The 17,272-nt window shown below is 36.5% G+C and overlaps 1 protein-coding gene across 3 annotated transcripts in view; it reads left to right on the forward strand.

Annotated features, from left to right (window-relative positions):
• Nucleotides 1–17,272, forward strand: part of SENP7 (SUMO specific peptidase 7) — a gene marked incomplete at both ends in the record, with an annotated part of 159,029 nt that overhangs the window by 84,751 nt on the left and 57,006 nt on the right. For all 3 annotated transcript variants that reach the window (XM_079704829.1, XM_079704830.1, XM_079704831.1), the window contains one exon: nt 16,276–16,391. In XM_079704829.1, coding sequence (XP_079560955.1) covers nt 16,276–16,391 — 116 coding nt within the window. The remainder of the gene's footprint in view (nt 1–16,275; nt 16,392–17,272) is intronic.

Genomic DNA, 17,272 nt, shown 5'->3' on the forward strand with positions numbered 1-17,272 from the left:
TCACTTCAGTAGATATGCCCCATTAAAACTAAATACAGGATGAACACAGGATAGGCTTGAGGAGGGGACTCTTGTAACCAACCTTCTCCTAGTTTGCCTGTCTTAAAATCAGAAGGAGTAAATAGAAATTAGATCTTCTCAGAAGGAAACATGATGTTCTGACATTATTGTTACTGTTCTGTTATTGTAGAGAATGTGGCCAACTTTGTTACAAAGATAGAATGTCAAGTAGCAACTAGAAGTTGGTGGGTTGAAGAATGGGGGCTATGGCTGAAAACTGAGGAGGTTTCCTCTGAAAACCCAATGCTTGTGCCCTTGATGATACATATGAAAAAATGTTATATGAAGGCTAAAAGTCTTACTTTAGCCTTAGCTTGTCTTTATTGTTCAGAGCTGTTATTACCAACTTTAATGACAACCTGAATGTAATTATATAGGAAAAAAAGTCTTGTGTTTTATGCCAAAAATAAAGGATTAATAGAAAACACCAAAAGTGAATAGGAAATTTAAATTAAAATGGTCACCTTGAAGTAGCATATTTGTTTTTTCTAGATGTCAGTTTATTATTTTAACATATGGATACTTAATTATTAACCTTTATATTATTCCTATAACAAATTTTAATTAATATTTATTAAGTCTTTACTATGATATTACACTGTGATAAATGCCATACCTGTATTAACTTATTTAGTACAGACTTGAATCGCAGCTCAGGCAATTTGCTTAACTTCTCTGTCTCTGTACCTCAGTTTAACCCATCTGTAAGATAAGATAATAATACCTAGGTATGCTGGAGGAGTAAATGAGAAAAATCACTTATTATCTTTTAATTTGATAACTTTTTACATCAGTACATAGAGATTTATTTTATCTTCTTTTACATATATCTACTTCCTTATGGGTGGACATTTAGGGTATTTTTCATTTTTTATCTGTATAACAATGCCATAATAAATGGAGTTATCCTTTTTTATAAATTTATTTTTTTAATAAATTTATTTATTTATTTATTTTTGGCTGCATTGGGTCTTTGTTGCTGTGTGTGGGTTTTCCCTGGTCGTGTCGAGCAGGGGCTACTCTTTGTTGTGGTGCATGGGCTTCTCACTGCAATGGCTTCTCGTTGCAGAGCACGGGCTGTAGGTGCGAGGGCTTCAGTAGTTGCAACACGTGGGCTCAGTAGTTGTGGCTCGTGGGCTCTAGAGCACAGGCTCTGTCGTTGTGGCGCATGGGCTTAGTTGCCTCGCGGCATGTGGGATCTTCCCGGACCAGGCCTCAAACCTGTGTCCCCTGCATTGGCAGGTGGATTCTTAACCACTGCACCACCAGGGAAGTCCATTAAGTTTATTTATTTTATTTATTTAGTTTTGGCTGTGTTGGGTCTTCGTTGCTGCGTGCAGGCTTTCTCTAGTTGCAGCGAGCGGGGGCTACTCTTCGTTGTGGTGCACGGGCTTCTCATAGTGGTGGCTTCTCTTGTTGCCGAGCACGGGCTCTAGGCACACGGGACTCAGTAGTTGTGGCCAGGCTCAGTAGTTGTAGCTCGCTGGCTGTAGAGTGAAGGCTCAGTAGTTGTGGCTCATGGGCTTAGTTGCTCCACAGCATGTGGTATCCTCCCAGACCAGGGATCGAACCCGTGTCCCCTGAATTGGCAGGCGGATTTTTAACCGCTGCGCCACCAGGAATGTCCCAATAAATGGATTTATATATATGTCTTTGTGTATTTATTCTTATAAATCTTATAGTGCCATTCTCCTGTATTTTATCCAGAATTAAGTGATATCACTGAAATTTTTTGATGACCTGTTGGCAAAAATAAATATAATTGTTTTCAATAAATTGTTTTCATTTCAGTCATTTCTTATTTGTGAAGATGGATTTTGTATTTCTCACATGAGTTTCTTCTTTAATCTTTGCATGTATTGGGGTGTTTCATTTGTTTCTTACTGATTTGTAAGAACTCTTATGAAAGGTACTAACTCTTTGTTATATGTCTTGCAAAAAATTTTTTAGGTTTCCTGTTTGTAATTTTACTTTGTTTATAGTAACTTCTGTAGTATTGATGCTTAAAGTTTTATTTTGTAAAACCTGTCAGTGTTTGACCCCAGTGTTTTGGTTTATTCTTGGAAAGACTTCCTCAACCCCAAGTATAAAAATAGGTCAGTGGGGCTTCCCTGGTGGCGCAGTGGTTGAGAGTCCGCCTGCCGATGCAGGGGACACGGGTTCATGCCCCGGTCCGGGAAGATCCCACATGCCACGGAGTGACTGGGCCCGTGAGCCGTGGCTGCTGAGCCTGCACGTCTGGAGCCTGTGCTCCACAACGGGAGAGGCCACAGCAGTGAGAGGCCTGCGTACTGCAAAAAAAAAAAAAAAAAAAAAAAAAATATATATATATATATATATATATATATATATATATATAGGTCAGTGAACTACAGTTTCAATTTGTGATGTTTTAAGTGAGGTATTAGACCCAGAATAATAGTCTGGAGATAACTTTTCTAATTGTTTTGATTCCTTTTTGCCTTTCTGGAGTATGATGTGTCTATGGATACGTGGGTTGCTTCCACTTTTTGGCTATTGTGAATAATAACACTGTTATGAACATCAGTGTACAAGTATCTGTGTTTCTACTTTTAATTATTTTGGGTGTATATCCGAAAGTGGAATTGCTGGATCATTTAATTCTATTATTAATTTTTTGAGTAACCCCCACACTGTTCTCTGTAGTAACTGCACCATTTTACATTGACACAGCAGTGCACAAGGGTCTTGGTTTTTTCACATCATTGGTAACACTTGTTATTTTCTGTGTTTGCATAATAGCCATCCTAATGGGTATGAAGTGATATCTCGTGCTTTTGATATGGTTTTCCCTAGTAATTACTGATATTGAACATCTTTTTCATGAGTTTATTGGCCATTCATGTATCTTCTGTGGAGAACTGTCTATTCAACTCCTTTGCCCATTGATGAATCAGGTTATTATTTATTTATTTATTTTTAACATCTTTATTGGAGTATAATTGCTTTACAATGTTGTGTTAGTTTCTGCTGTATAACAAAGTGAATCATCTATATGCATACATATATCCCCCTATTCCCTCCCTCTTGCATCTCTCTCCCACCCCTCTAGGTGGTTGCAGAGCAACAAGCTGATCTCCCTGTGCTATGCTGCTGGTACCCACTAGCTATCTGCTTTACATTTAGTAGTGTACATATGTCAATGTTACTGTCTCACTTTGTCCCAGCTTACCCTCCCTCTCCCCGTGTTCTCAAGTCCATTCTCTACGTCTCTGTCTTTATTCATGTCCTGCCCCTAGGTTCATCAGAACTTTTTTTTTTTTTTTAGATTCCATATATACGTGTTAGCACACGGTATTCGTTTTTCTCTTTCTGACTTACTTCACTCTGTATGACAGTCTCTAGGTCCATCCACCTCACTACAAATAACTCAATTTCGTTTCCTTTTATGGCTGAGTAATATTCCATTGTATATATGTGCCACATCTTCTTTATCCATTCATCTGTTGATGGACACTTAGGTTGCTTCCATGTCCTGGCTATTGTAAATAGAGCTTCAGTGAACATTGTGGTACATGACTCTTTTTGAATTATGGTTTTCTCAGGGTATATGCCCAGTAGTGGGATTGCTGGGTCATATGGTAGTTCTACTTTTAGTTTTTTAAGGAACCTCCATACTGTTCTCCATAGTGGCTGTATCAATTTACATTCCCAGCTACAGTGCAAGAGGGTTCCCTTTTCTCCACACCCTCTCCAGCATTTATTGTTTTTAGATTTTTTGATGATGGCCATTCTGACTGGTGTGAGGTGATACCTCATTGTAGTTTTGATTTTCATTTCTCTAATAATTAGTGATGTTGAGCATCTTTTCATGTGTTTCTTCGCAATCTATATATCTTTGGAGTGATGTCTATTTATGTCTTCTGCCCATTTTTGGATTGGGTTGTTTGTTTTTTTGATATTGAGCTGCATGAGCTGCTTTTATATTTTAGAGGTTAATCCTTTGTTAGTTGCTTCATTTGCAAATATTTTCTCCCATTCTGAGGGTTGTCTTTTCGTCTTGTTTATGGTTTCCTTTGCTGTGCAAAAGCTTTTAAGTTTCATTAGGTAGCATTTGTATATTTTTGTTTTTATTTCCATTTCTCTAGGAGGTGGGTCATAAAGGATCTTGCTGTGATTTATGTCATAGAGTGTTCTGCCTATGTTTTTCTCTTAAGAGTTTTATAGTGTCCGGCATTACATTTAGGTCTTTAATCCATTTTGAGTTTATTTTTGTGTATGGTGTTAGGGAGTGTTCTAATTTCATTCTTTTACATGTACCTGTCCAGTTTTCCCAGCACCACTTATTGAAGAGGCTGTCTTTTCTCCATTGTATATTCTTGCCTTCTTTATCAAAGATAAGGTGACCATATGTGCATGGGTTTATCTCTGGGCTTTCTATCCTGTCCCATTGATCTATATTTCTGTTTCTGTGCCAGTACCATCCTGTCGTGATTACTGTAGCTTTGTAGTATAGTCTGAAGTCAGGGAGCCTGATTCCTCCAGCTCCGTTTTTCTTTCTCAAGATTGCTTTGGCTGTTCGGAGTCTTTTGTGTTTCCATACAAATTGTGCAATTTTCTGTTCTAGTTCTGTGAAAAATGCCATTGGTAATTTGATAGGGATTGCATTGAATCTGTAGATTGCTTTGGGTAGTATAGTCATTTTCACAATGTTGATTCTTTCACTCCAAGAACTTGGTGTGTATCTCTCCATCTGTTTGTATCGTCTTTAATTTCTTCCATCAGTGTCTTATAGTTTTCGGCATATAGGTCTTTTGTCTCCTTAGGTAGGTTTATTCCTAGATACTTTATTCTTTGTTGCAATGGTAAATGGGAGTGTTCCCTTAATTCCTCTTTCAGATTCTTCATCATTAGTGTATAGGAATATAAGAGATAACTGTGTATTAATTTTGTATCCTGCTACTTTACCAAATTCATTGATTAGCTCTAGTAGTTTTCTGGTAACATCTTTAGGATTCTCTATGTATAGTATCATGTCATCTGCAAACAGTGACAGTTTTACTTCTTTTTTTCCAATTTGGATTCCTTTTATTTCTTTTTCTTCTCTGTTTGCTGTGGCTATAACTTCCAAAACTGTGTTGACTAGTAGCTGTGAGAGTGGGCAACCTTGTCTTGTTCCTGATCTTAGAGGAAATGTTTTTAGTTTTTACAGTTGAGAACGATGTTGGCTGTGGGTTTGTCAGATATGGCCTTTATTATGTTGAAGTAGGTTCCCTCTGTGTCTACTGTCTGGAGAGGTTTTATCATAAATTGGTGTTGAATTTTGTGGAAAGCTTTTTCTGCATCTATTGAGATAATCATATGGTTTTTATCCTTAAATTTGTTAATATGGTGTATCACATTGACTGATTTGTGTATATTTAAGAATCCTTGCATTCCTTGGATAAACTCCACTTGATCATGGTGTATGATTCATTTAATGTGCTGTTGGACTCTGTTTGCTAGGATTTTGTTGAGAATTTTTGCATCTATGTTCATCAGTCATATTGGCCTGTAGTTTTCTTTTTTTGTGACACCTTTGTCTGGCTTTGGTATCAGGGTGATGCTGTCCTTGTAGAATGAGTTCGGGAGTGTCCCTCCTTCTGCTATGTTTTTGAAGAGTTTTAGAAGGATAGGTGTTAACTCTTCTCTAAATGTTTTATAGAATTCACCTGTGAAGCCATCTGGTCCTGGGCTTTTGTTTGTTGGAAGATTTTTAATCTCACTTTCAAATTCAGTGAGATTGGTCTGTTTATATTTTCTATTTCTTCCTGGTTCAGTCTTGGAAGGTAGTCCTTTTCTAAGAATTTGTAGATTTCTTCCAGGTTGTCCATTTTATTGGCATATAGTTGCTTGTAGTAATCTCTCTTGATCCTTTGTATTTCTGCAGTGTCAGTTGTTACTTCTCCTTTTTCATTTCTAATTCTTTTGAGTCTTCTCCCTTTTTTTCTTGATGAGTCTGACTAATGGTTTATCAATTTTGTTTATCTTCTGAAAGAACCAGCTTTTAGTTTTATTGATGTTTGCTATCATTTCCTTCATTTCTTTTTCATTTATTTCTGATTTGATCTATATGATTTCTTTCCTTCTGCTAACTTTGGGGTTTTTTTTGTTCTTCTTTCTCTAATTGCTTTAGGTGTAAGGTTAGGTTGTTTATTTGAGATGTTTCTTGTTTCTTGAGGTAGGATTGTATTGCTATAAACTTCCCTCTTAGAACTGCTTTTGCTGCCTCTCATAGGTTTTGGTTGGTCGTGTTTTCATTGTCATTTGTTTCTAGGTATTTTTTGATTTCCTCTTTAATTTCTTCAATGATCTCTTGGTTATTTAGTAGCGTATTGTCCAGCCTCCATGTGTTTGTATTTTTTTACAGTTTCTGTGCTGTAATTGATATCTAGTCTCATAGTGTTGTGGTTGGAAAAGATACTTGATATGATATCAATCTTCTTAAATTTACCAAGGCGTGATTTGTGACTCACGATATGCTCTATCCTGGAGAATGTTCCATGAGCACTTGAGAAGAAAGTGTATTCTGTTGCTTTGGGATGGAATGTCCTATAAGTATCAATTAAGTCCATCTTGTTTAATGTATCATTTAAAGCTTGTGTTTCCTTATTTATTTTCATTTTGGGTGATCTGTCCATTGGTGAAAGTGGGTTTAAAGTCCCCTACTATTATTATGTTACTGTCAATTTCCCCTTTTGTGGCTGTTAGCATTTGAGTTATGTATTGAGGTGCTCCTGTGTTGGGTGCATATATATTTACAATTGTTATATCTTCTTAGATTGATTGCTTGATCATTACGTAGTGTCCTGCTTTGTCTCTTGTAATAGTCTTTATTTTACGTTCTGTTTTGTCTGTTATGAGAATTGCTGCTCCAGCTTTCTGTTGATTTCCATTTGCATGGAATATCTTTTTCCATCCCCTCACTTTCATTCTGTACGTGTCCCTAGGTCTGAAGTGGGTCTATTGTGGGCAGGATGTATACAGGTCTTTTTTTTGAATCTATTCAGTCAGCCTGTGTCTTTTGGTTGGAGAATTTAATCCATTTACATTTAATTGAGTTATCGATATGTATGTTCCTATTACCCTTTTCTTAATTGTTTTTGTAGGTCTTTTCATTCTTTTGTGTTTCCTGCCCAGCGAAGTTGCTTTAGCATTTGTTGTAAAGCTGGTTTGGTGGTGCTGAATTCTCTTAGCTTTTGCTTGTCTGTAAAGGTTTTAATTTCTCTGTCGAATCTGAATGAGATCCTTGCTGGGTAGAGTAGTCTTGGATCATATTTTTTAATCCATTCTGCCAGTCTTTATCTTTTGTTTGGGGTTGAATTAATTACAGTTAAAGCAGTTATTGATAAGGAAGGACTTTCTGTGATTTTGATATTTGTTTTCTACATGCCTTATAGCTTTTTTGCCCCTTATTTCCTACGTTACTGTCTTTCTGTGTGTTAACTTGTTTTTTCATAGTGAAGCTTTTTTTAAAAATTAATTAATTTATTTATTTATGGCTGTGTTGGGTCTTCGTTTCTGTGCAAGGTCTTTCTCTAGGTGTGGCAAGCGGGGACCGCTCTTCATCGCGGTGTGCGGCCCTCTCACTATCGCGGCCTCTCTTGTTGCGGAGCACGGTCTTCGTGGCATGCATGATCAGTAGTTGTGGCTTGCGGGCTCCAGGTGCGCAGGCTCAGTAATTGTGGCTCATGGGCCCAGTTGCTCCGCGGCATGTGGGATCCTCCCAGACCAGGGCTCGAACCCGTGTCCCCTGCATTGGCAGGCAGATTCTCAACCACTGCACCACCAGGGAAGCCCCCGTAGTGAAGCTTTTTGATTCCATTCTCATTTCCTTTTGTCTGTATTCTATAGCTGATTTCTTTGTGGTTATCATGGGGATTACATTTAACATTCTAAAGTTATAACATGCTAATTTGAATTTATGCCAGCTTAATTTCATAACATTCAGAACTGTGCTCCTTTATAGCTCTGTCCTCACATCCTTTCAATTACTGATGTCATAAAATGATATCTTTATGAATTGTTTGTTCAAAAGCATAGTCTAATAATTTAAAAAATGCACTAGTTTCTTAAGTCAATGGTCCCCAACGTTTTTGGCACCAGGGACCAGTTTTGTGGAAGACAGTTTTTCCATGGATGGGGGTGGGGGGTGGTGGTTCAGGCAGTAATGTGAGTGATGGTTCAGGTGGTAATGCGAGCGATGGGGAGCGATGGGGAGTGATGGGTAATGGCAGATGAAGCTTCACTTGCCTACTGGCTGCTCACCTGCTGCTGTGAGGCCTGGTTCGTAACAGGCCGTGTGGACCAACAGCAGTCCATGGCCCGGGGGTTGGGGACCCCTGGCTTAAATCATGTAGAAAGTAAATGGGCAAGTTACAAACCAGAGTTACAATACCTGATTTTATAATTGTCTATGAATTTACTTTTACCAATTATCTTTGTTTCTTCATATGGCTTTGAATTACTGTCTAATGTCCTATCATTTCAACACAAAGGGCTCTCTTTAGTTTTTCTTATAGGGCTGGTTTTTCTTATAGTGGTAATGAATGCCCTCAGCTTTTGATTGTCTTAGAATGTCTTAATTTTGTCCTCATTTTTGAAGGACAGTTTGGCCAGATATAGGATTTCCTGTTGACAGGTTTTTCCTTTAGTCCTTTGAGTATACCAATTCAGTGCCTTCTGGCCAGCATGGCTATTGATGAGAAATCTGCTCATAATCTTATTGAGGATCTTTTGTGTGTGATGAGTCATATTTTGCTTGGTGCTTTCAGGATTCTCTGTTTGCCTTTGTCTTTGGACAATTTGATTATAACATTTCTTGGTGTAGGTCTCATTCAGTTTACTCTACATGTAGTTCCTTGAGCTTTTTGGGTATTTATATTCCATGTTTTTCATCAAATTTGGAATTCTTCTTGATATTTATTCCAATAATATCTTTGCCCCTTTCTCTTCTCCTCTGAGACTCCAACAGTGTGTATATTAGTCCATTTTTTGGTGTCTCATAGGTCCCTTAGGCTCTGTTTACTTTTCTTAAATTTTTCTTCTTTCTGGGCCTTCCCTGGTGGCGCGGTGCTTAAGAATCTGCCTGCCAATGCAGGGGGATGGGTTCGAGCCCTTGTCCGGGAACATCCCACATTCCGCGGAGTAACTAAGCCCATGGGCTACAACTACTGAGCCTGTGCTCTGGAGCCCATGCTCTGTAACAAAGAGAAGCCACTGCAAAAAGAAGCCTGGGTGCTGCGACGAAGAGTAGCCCCTGCTCACCGCAACTAGAGAAAGCCTGTGCGCAGCAATGAAGGTCCAACACAGCCAATAAATAAATCAATAAATAAATTTATTAAAATAATTTTTTTTCTTCTTTCTGTTCCTCAGATTTGGTCACTTCTATGATCATATTTTCAGGTTCAGTGACCGTTTCTTCTTGTTTCTTCTCCCTGCTCAAATCTGCTTTTGAATCTCTCTAATAAATTTTCATTTCAGTTATTATACTTTTTTAGCTCCAGAATTTCCTTTTGGTTCATTTGTGTATTTTGTCTTTTAGTGATATTTTCATTTTGTCATAAGTTATTTTCTTGACTTTTGTCCAAGGTTTTTTTCTTTTTCTTTTTTTTTAATTTCACCGCATCACGTAGCATGTGGGATTTTAGTTCCCTGACCAACCAGGGATCAAACCTGCATCCTCTGCTTTGGAAGCACGGAGTCTTAAGTGCTGTACCACCAGGGAAGTCCCTGAGGATCTTTAAAATAGTCGTTTTAATGTCTTTGTCTACTGAATCTGCCAACTGGATTTTTTCAGGGACAGATTCTGTTGATTAATTTTTTTTCTGTTGAATTGGCCATACTTTCCTGTTTCTCTGTATGTCTTATGAATTTTTGTTGTTGTTGAAAACTTGACATTTGGATCTTATAAGATGCCAAGTCTGAAAATCAGATTCTCTCCCTTCCCCAGCGTTTGCTGGATTTTTTCCCTTTGTTGGTTAGTTTTTTAAGTTGTTGTAACATGTCCCTGTTCCAGGGATCAGCCTGATATGTAAACAAAAGGTCTTTTCAGGTTTTTTCTGAACCTGTGTCTTTCCCCGGTTATGTCTGTGACTTTCTAAATTTCCTTGTACATGTGATTACGTTTTAATGTCCTAGTCCTTAAATGTTTGGTTCCCATAAGGAGAAAATGGGAAAAATGAAGGGAGGAAATAAAATAGGTGCTAGTTCTTTAAATCTCTTGGAAGTTGTTTTAGCTGGATGGGGAGACTGTTGCAACAATGGTGGTGGTTGCGCAGATTGTTACAACAATGGTGGTGGTTGTTGCGGCAATGGCTGCCTGTCTCTATGTCTGCTTATCCATGATCAGAGATAGCAATCAGTGATCAGAATACAGATTCCCAATATTTGGAGGATGAGGTCCTTATTGCTCATGTTGGTAATTGTAAGCCTGTGCAAACTGTTCTAGGAACTTGGGCATTGCTGCTTGCCTCCAAGCTGGGCATAGGTAACTGCTACCATCCAAACTGCCTAAATTGACCAAAATTAACTGCAATTTACTGTTGAACCTTTTGACTGGAAGTTGTAAGCCTTCCATAGACTCCAGAATTACAAAGTAGTTACATCATACAGATTCTGCCAGTGCAGTTGTTGTCTAGGTGAGAACATGGTAGGTGTTTCCTACTCCGCAATCTTCCTGAGGTCACTTGGTACGTACTTCATATTTTATTGTACAGGGATCTTTGATTTATTCTTGGTGTCTGACTTTTTAGTACTTTTATAAATGTAAAAATTTCTAAGTGAGGGTGGGGGAGGGAAGAATTGGGAGTTTGGGATTAGCAGATGCAAATTATTATATATAGGATGGATAAACAACAAGATCCTACTGTATAGCACGAGGAACTATATTCAATGTCTTGTGATAAACCATGATGGAAAAGAACATGAAAAAGAATATATATACATATAACTGAATCACTTTGGTATACAACAGAAATTAACACAACATTGTAAATCAACTGTACTTCAATAAAATTTAAAAAATTTCTATGTTGTTAAATAGTTTTGAAAATGGAGTAATTACTGTATAATATATTCTACTATAAAGGAATGTTGTAGGTTAATAATTTTATATAGTTTTTTATTTCAAAATTTTTACCCACTTAAATAATACCATAATGAGTTGTTCTGTTAATTATAGTTATCATGGGTGAGAAGATTGTTGGTAAAGATTGAATTCATTCTATGGCTATTCTAATTAGTACCAAATTGCTTTCCCAATTGTTTATCAGTTTGCTTTTAAAAACTAGTTTATTGATATGTTACTGACAGAACACTGTATTAGTTTTAGGTGTACAACGTAATGATCTCATATATGTATATACTGCAAAATGAGTAACACAGTAAGTTTAGTTAACATCCATCACCGCACATAGTTACAGTTTTTTTTCCTCTCTTTTAAAAAAAATATTTATTTATTTGGCTGCGCTGGCTCTTAGTTGCAGCATGCGGGATCTAGTTCCCTGACCAGGGCTCAAACCCAGGCCCCCTGCAGAGTCTTAACCACTGGACCAACAGGGAAGTCCCAGTTTTTTTTCTCTTGATGAGAACTTTTAAGATCTACTACCTTAGCAACTTTCAAATATATAGTACACTATTGTCATCTATAGTCATCATGCTGTACCTTACATCCCCAGGACTTATTTCTCTTACAGCTGGAAACTTGTACCTTTTTACCACCTTCAGTCATTTCATGCCCCTGGCTCTGGCAGCCACCAATCTGTTGTCTGTATCTAGGTGTGTGTTCGTCTGTTTTTAAATTTAGATTCCACATATAAGTGAGATTGTACAGTATTTATCTTTGTCCAAGCTTCATTCATGTTGTCACAAATGGCAGAATTTCTTTTTTTATGACTGAATAATATTCCATCGTGTGTGTGTGTGTCACATTTTCTTTATCCATTCATCTATTGATGGACATTTATGTTGTTTCCATGTCTTGGCTGTTGCAAATAGTGCTGCAGTGAACATGGGGGTGTGTATATCTTTTTGAGAGAGTGATTTTGTTTCCTAAGGATACATACTAAGAAGTGGAATTGCTGGATCATATATATTAGTTCTATTTTTAATTTTTTGAGGAACCTTCATACTGTTTTCCATAGTGGCTGCAGTAATTTACATTCTCACAGCACTCCACATCCTTGCCAACACTTCTTTCTTATCTTTTGATAATAGTCTTTCTCACATATGTGAGATTATACCTCACTGTGGTTTTGATACACATTTCCCTGATGATTAGTGGATGTTGAGCTCCTTTTCATGTACCTGTTGGTCATTTGTAGTCTTCTTTGGAAAAACTTCTGTTCAGTTTTTCTGCCTATTTTTTAATGAAATTGTTCTACTTTTTTGGTTGAGTTGTATGAATTCTTTATATATTTTGGATATTAACTCCCTTATCAGATACATGCTTTACAAATATTTTCTCCTATTCCATGGGTTGCCTTTTTTTTTTTTTTTTTTTTTTTTGCGGTACGCAGGCCTCTCACTGTTGTGGCCTCTCCCATTGTGGAGCACAGGCTCCTGATGCGCAGGCTCAGTGGCCATGGCTCATGGGCCCAGCCGCTCCGTGGCATGCGGGATCTTCCCGGACCGGGGCACGAACCCATGTCCTCTGCATCGGCAGGCGGACTCTCAACCACTGCACCACCAGGGAAGCCCCATGGGTTGCCTTTTAATTTTGTTGAAGGTTTCCTTTGCTGTGCAGCTTTTTGGTCCCACTTTTTAATTTTCTTTTGTTGCCTTTGTTTTGGTGTTTAATCCAAAAAATCATTGCCAAGATCATTGTGAAGGAACTTACTCTCATGTTTTCGTCTAGGAGTTTTATGGTTTCAGGTCATACATTTAAGTGTTTAATCCATTTTGTGTTGATTTTTGTATATGGTATAAGATGTTGATGCAGTTTCATTCTTTTGCATGTGGCTGTCAAGTTTTCCCAACATCAGTTATTGAAGAGGCTCTCCTTTTCCCATTGTGTATTCTTAGCGCCTTTATCATACAGGAGTTGACCATATATGCATGGATTAATTTCTGGCTCTCTATTCTGTTTCATTCATTTATGTGTCTGTTTTTATGCCAATATTATATTGTCTTGATTACTATGGTTTTGTAATATAGTTTGAAATCATGAAGTGTGATTCCTCTGGCTTTGTTTTTCTTTCTCAAGATTGCTTTGGCTATTTGGGGTCTTTAGTAGTGCCATACAAAATTTAAGACTGTTCTATTTCTGTGAAAAAGGCCATTAGAATGTTGATAGGGATTGCTTTGAATCTGTAGGTTGCTTTGGGTAGGATGAACATTTTAACAAAATTAATTTTTCCAATCCATGAGTACAGAATATCTTCCCATTTATTTGTGTCTTCAGTTTCTTTCATCAGTATCTTATAGTTTTCAGTGTACAGGTTTTTCTCCTTCTAGGTTATATTTATTCATAAGTATAATTTTATTCTTTTTGCTATAGTTGTAAATGGGATTTTTTCTTAATTTCTCTTTCAGATAGTTCATTGTTAGTGTATAGAAATGCAACTGATTGTAGTATGTTGACTTCGTATCCTGCAACTTTAGTGAATTCATTTATTAGTTCTCACAGTTTTTTGCTGGATTTTCTAGGATTTTCTTTCTATAAGATCATATCATCTGCAAATAATGACAGTTTTACTTTTTCCTTTCTGATTTGGATGCCTTTTATTTATTTATTTTTTCTTGTCTAATTTGTCTAGCCAGGATTTCCAGTACTGCGTTGAATAAGAGTGGTGAGAGTGGGCACCCTTGTCTTGTTCTTCATCTTAGAGGTGAAGCTTTTAATTTTTCACTGTTTAATATGATGTTAGCTGTGGGTTTGTGGCATTGGCCTTTATTATGTTGTGGTATGTTCCTTTTATATCCAGGTTTTTGAGGGTTTTATCAGGAAAGGATGTTGAATTTTGTCAAATGTTTTTTCTGCATCTTTTGAGGGATCAGATGATGTTTATCTTTCATTTTATTAATGTGGTTTATCACATTGATTAATTTTTGGATATTGTACCATTCTTGCATCTCTGGAATAAGTTGCACTTGCTCATGGTGTTTGATCCTTTTAACGTGTGTTGTGGAATTTGGTTTCCTAATACTTTGATGAGAATTTTTGCATCTCTATGCATTAAGGGTATTTGGTGTATAGTTTTCTTTTCCTGTAGTGTTCTTAACTGGCTTTGGTATTAGTGTAGTGATGGCCTTGCAAAATGAGTATAGAAGTGTTCCCTCCTCTTAAAATTTTTGGAAGAGTTTGAGAAGGATTGTCATTAATTTTTCTTTAATTGTTTGGTAGAATTACCAGTGAAACCATTTGGTACTGGGCTTCTCTGCATTGGGAGGTTTTTGATTACTAATTTAGTCTCCTTGTTATTGATCTGTTCAGATTTTCTTTTTCTTCATGATTCAGTTTGGTAGGTTGTATGTTTCTAGATATTTGTCCATTTCTTCTAGGTTATATGACTTGATGTACAATTGTTTGTAATAGTCACTTATGATACTTCATATTTCTGTGCTACCAGTTGTAATGATTTTATTTACAAGTCCTCTCTCTTTTTCTTCTCTTTTTTCCTTTAGTCTAGCTAAAAGGTTTTTTGCCCCCAGAAAACCAGCTCTTAGGTTATCCATATTGTTGATATATAATTACTTATTGTAGTCTCTTGATGATCTGTTTTGATTTATTTGAGTCTTTTTTTTCTCGGTTTGTCTAGCTAAAGGTTTGTCAACTTTATTTTAAAGAAAAACTAGCTCTTAGTTTTGTTGATCTTTTCTGTTGTTTTTCTTATTTCTATTTTACTTACTTCTGCTCTGATCTTTGTTGTTTCTTTCCTTGTGCTTAGTTTGGGCTTCATTTGTTCTTTGTCTAGTTCCAAGAGGTGTAAAGTGAGGTTGTTTATTGGAGTTCTTTCTTGTTTTTTAATGTAGGCATTTATTGCTATTAACTTCCCTCGTAGAACATGCCATAGATTTTGACATTTTATGCTCACATTTTCATTTGTTTCAAGTTTTGATTTTTTCTTTGGCCAGTTGGTTTTCAGTAGCATATTGTTTAACCTCCATATACTTGTGAATTTTTCAGCTTTCCTCCTGTTATTGATATCTCATTTTATACTGTTTGGTTGGGAAAGATATTTTGTAGATTTTAGTCTTCTTAAATTTGCTAAGACTTGCATTGTGGCCTATCATGTGACTTATCATGGAGAATGTTCTGTGTTTATATTTTATAAATGCATGTCAGGTCTATTTGTTCAAGTTTATGGTCCAGTCCAATGTTTCCTTTTTGATTTTTTTTTTTTTTTTGGTCTGGATGATCTAATGATTACTGAAAGTGGGGTGAGGTATTGAAATCCCCTACTACTATTGTATTATGTTTTCATTAATAGTGATATTATGCTCATCATCCAAAACTTGTTTTTCACACAGTATTATATTTTATGTATTTAACCAGTAGGTTTTATATATATATATATATATTTTTTTTTTTTGCGGTATGCGGGCCTCTCACTGTTGTGGCCTCTCCCGTGGCGGAGCACAGGCTCCAGATGCACAGGCTCAGTGGCCATGGCTCATGGGCCCAGCTGCCCCACAGCATGTGGGATCCTCCTGGACCGGGGCACGAACCCGTGTCCCCCGCACCGGCAGGTGGACTCCCAACCATTGCGCTACCAGGGGAGCCCCAGTAGGTCATATTTTAAATTATTTTCTCTGTAGGTAAAATTTGTAACTACACTCCAAACTTTATTTTGTACATAACTTTTGATATGTGAACCATGCTTGAAACATATTAACAATTACCTTTGACTTATTTTTTGATTACACATAAGTGTGATTATCATGTACTTGTGTTTGTGGAATTTTTACTTTTTAGACCTCTTCGATGTATTTAATACTTCTATTATTCTTTGTTCATTTTGCATGTGCACAATTCTGTGTTGTGCTTATCTTGTTTTTTCTTTCCAAAGAAGCATGGAGAATTTAAAGGTAGAACAGGAATGAGAACTTATTTCTCAAGTCATATTTTAATATTCTTCTTACTGTTCAGATCACATCCTCTGCTGTATGGGATGCCATTTGTAACCTGTTATTTTTATCTTGAATATATGTCAGCTGGCTTCTAAATTCATTTGTGTTCAGAAGAATTGAGTATAATATTATTTTGTTTTGCAGGAGTTCACAGCCAAGTCAGACAGACAATAATTATGCAAAGCAGGCTGCACACACTAAAGAAAAGCGAAGAGATGATGATAGCATTTCTCTTGTAATGTCTGATACTCAACCTAAAGGTTTGTGAACCTCAGAAAACTGTTGCCAATTGAATTTTTGTCTGTTGCATTTTTAATAATATATTTTTAACTAACTTTATACATGAAAGTAAAGAGATTTTTTAGTGACACAAAGAAAACTGCTAAATTTACCATTTGTATACTGTAGTATACATCTCTTGATTTATTTACAAAATCCAGAAGTTAAATTTGAATATTATTATTTTCTTTCTTTTTTCTTTGTTGGTGCTGGGCACATAGCTATCAAGTTATAATGTTAGTTTGACTCTTTCTAAATGTCACTCCTGTGGATATGTCTAGTAAATGATATTACTGCTAACTTGATTATTATTATTAGCTTCCCACTGTCTATCCTCCTACTATGAAATACATTCTTTATTCATTAGAATTTCTCTCGACTCTAGGAGGATGCCAATACAAGCCACTATTAGCCCAAATTTAAAGGTAAATACATCCCAGACTTCTGAAAATTCACTGTAGGCCTCCTTGCCTGTCGGGTTAATGAATTGACTTCTTTTGTCCTTTTTGTCTCTTCTTATAAAGATCGTAAAATAATTTATAAAAGTTTTCACCAAAACAAATTTATACATTAGTCAAATGTGAAACTAACATCTTCAGGGGTCTCTTGGATTATTGATAGCTTCAAACTAGTTGAGATATTTTGTTTTCTGAATGATTTTATAAATTATTCACAAGAAATGGGGTCCTTCAGTGACACTATGTAAAAATTCTTTGTACTTCATTTGAAACACAGCTGTTTTCACATTTTAAATAGTCTTTTTCATAGAGGAGGAAAACCTAAAAGGAAACTAGACTAATATCTTTGATGTGTACAAGAAACCAGCTGCAACTCTTATGAGGGCAATCTCTAAAGTATCGTG

This window comes from Hyperoodon ampullatus (genome assembly GCF_949752795.1).
Source record: "Hyperoodon ampullatus genome assembly, chromosome: 5".
Taxonomy (NCBI): Eukaryota; Metazoa; Chordata; class Mammalia; order Artiodactyla; family Ziphiidae; genus Hyperoodon; species Hyperoodon ampullatus.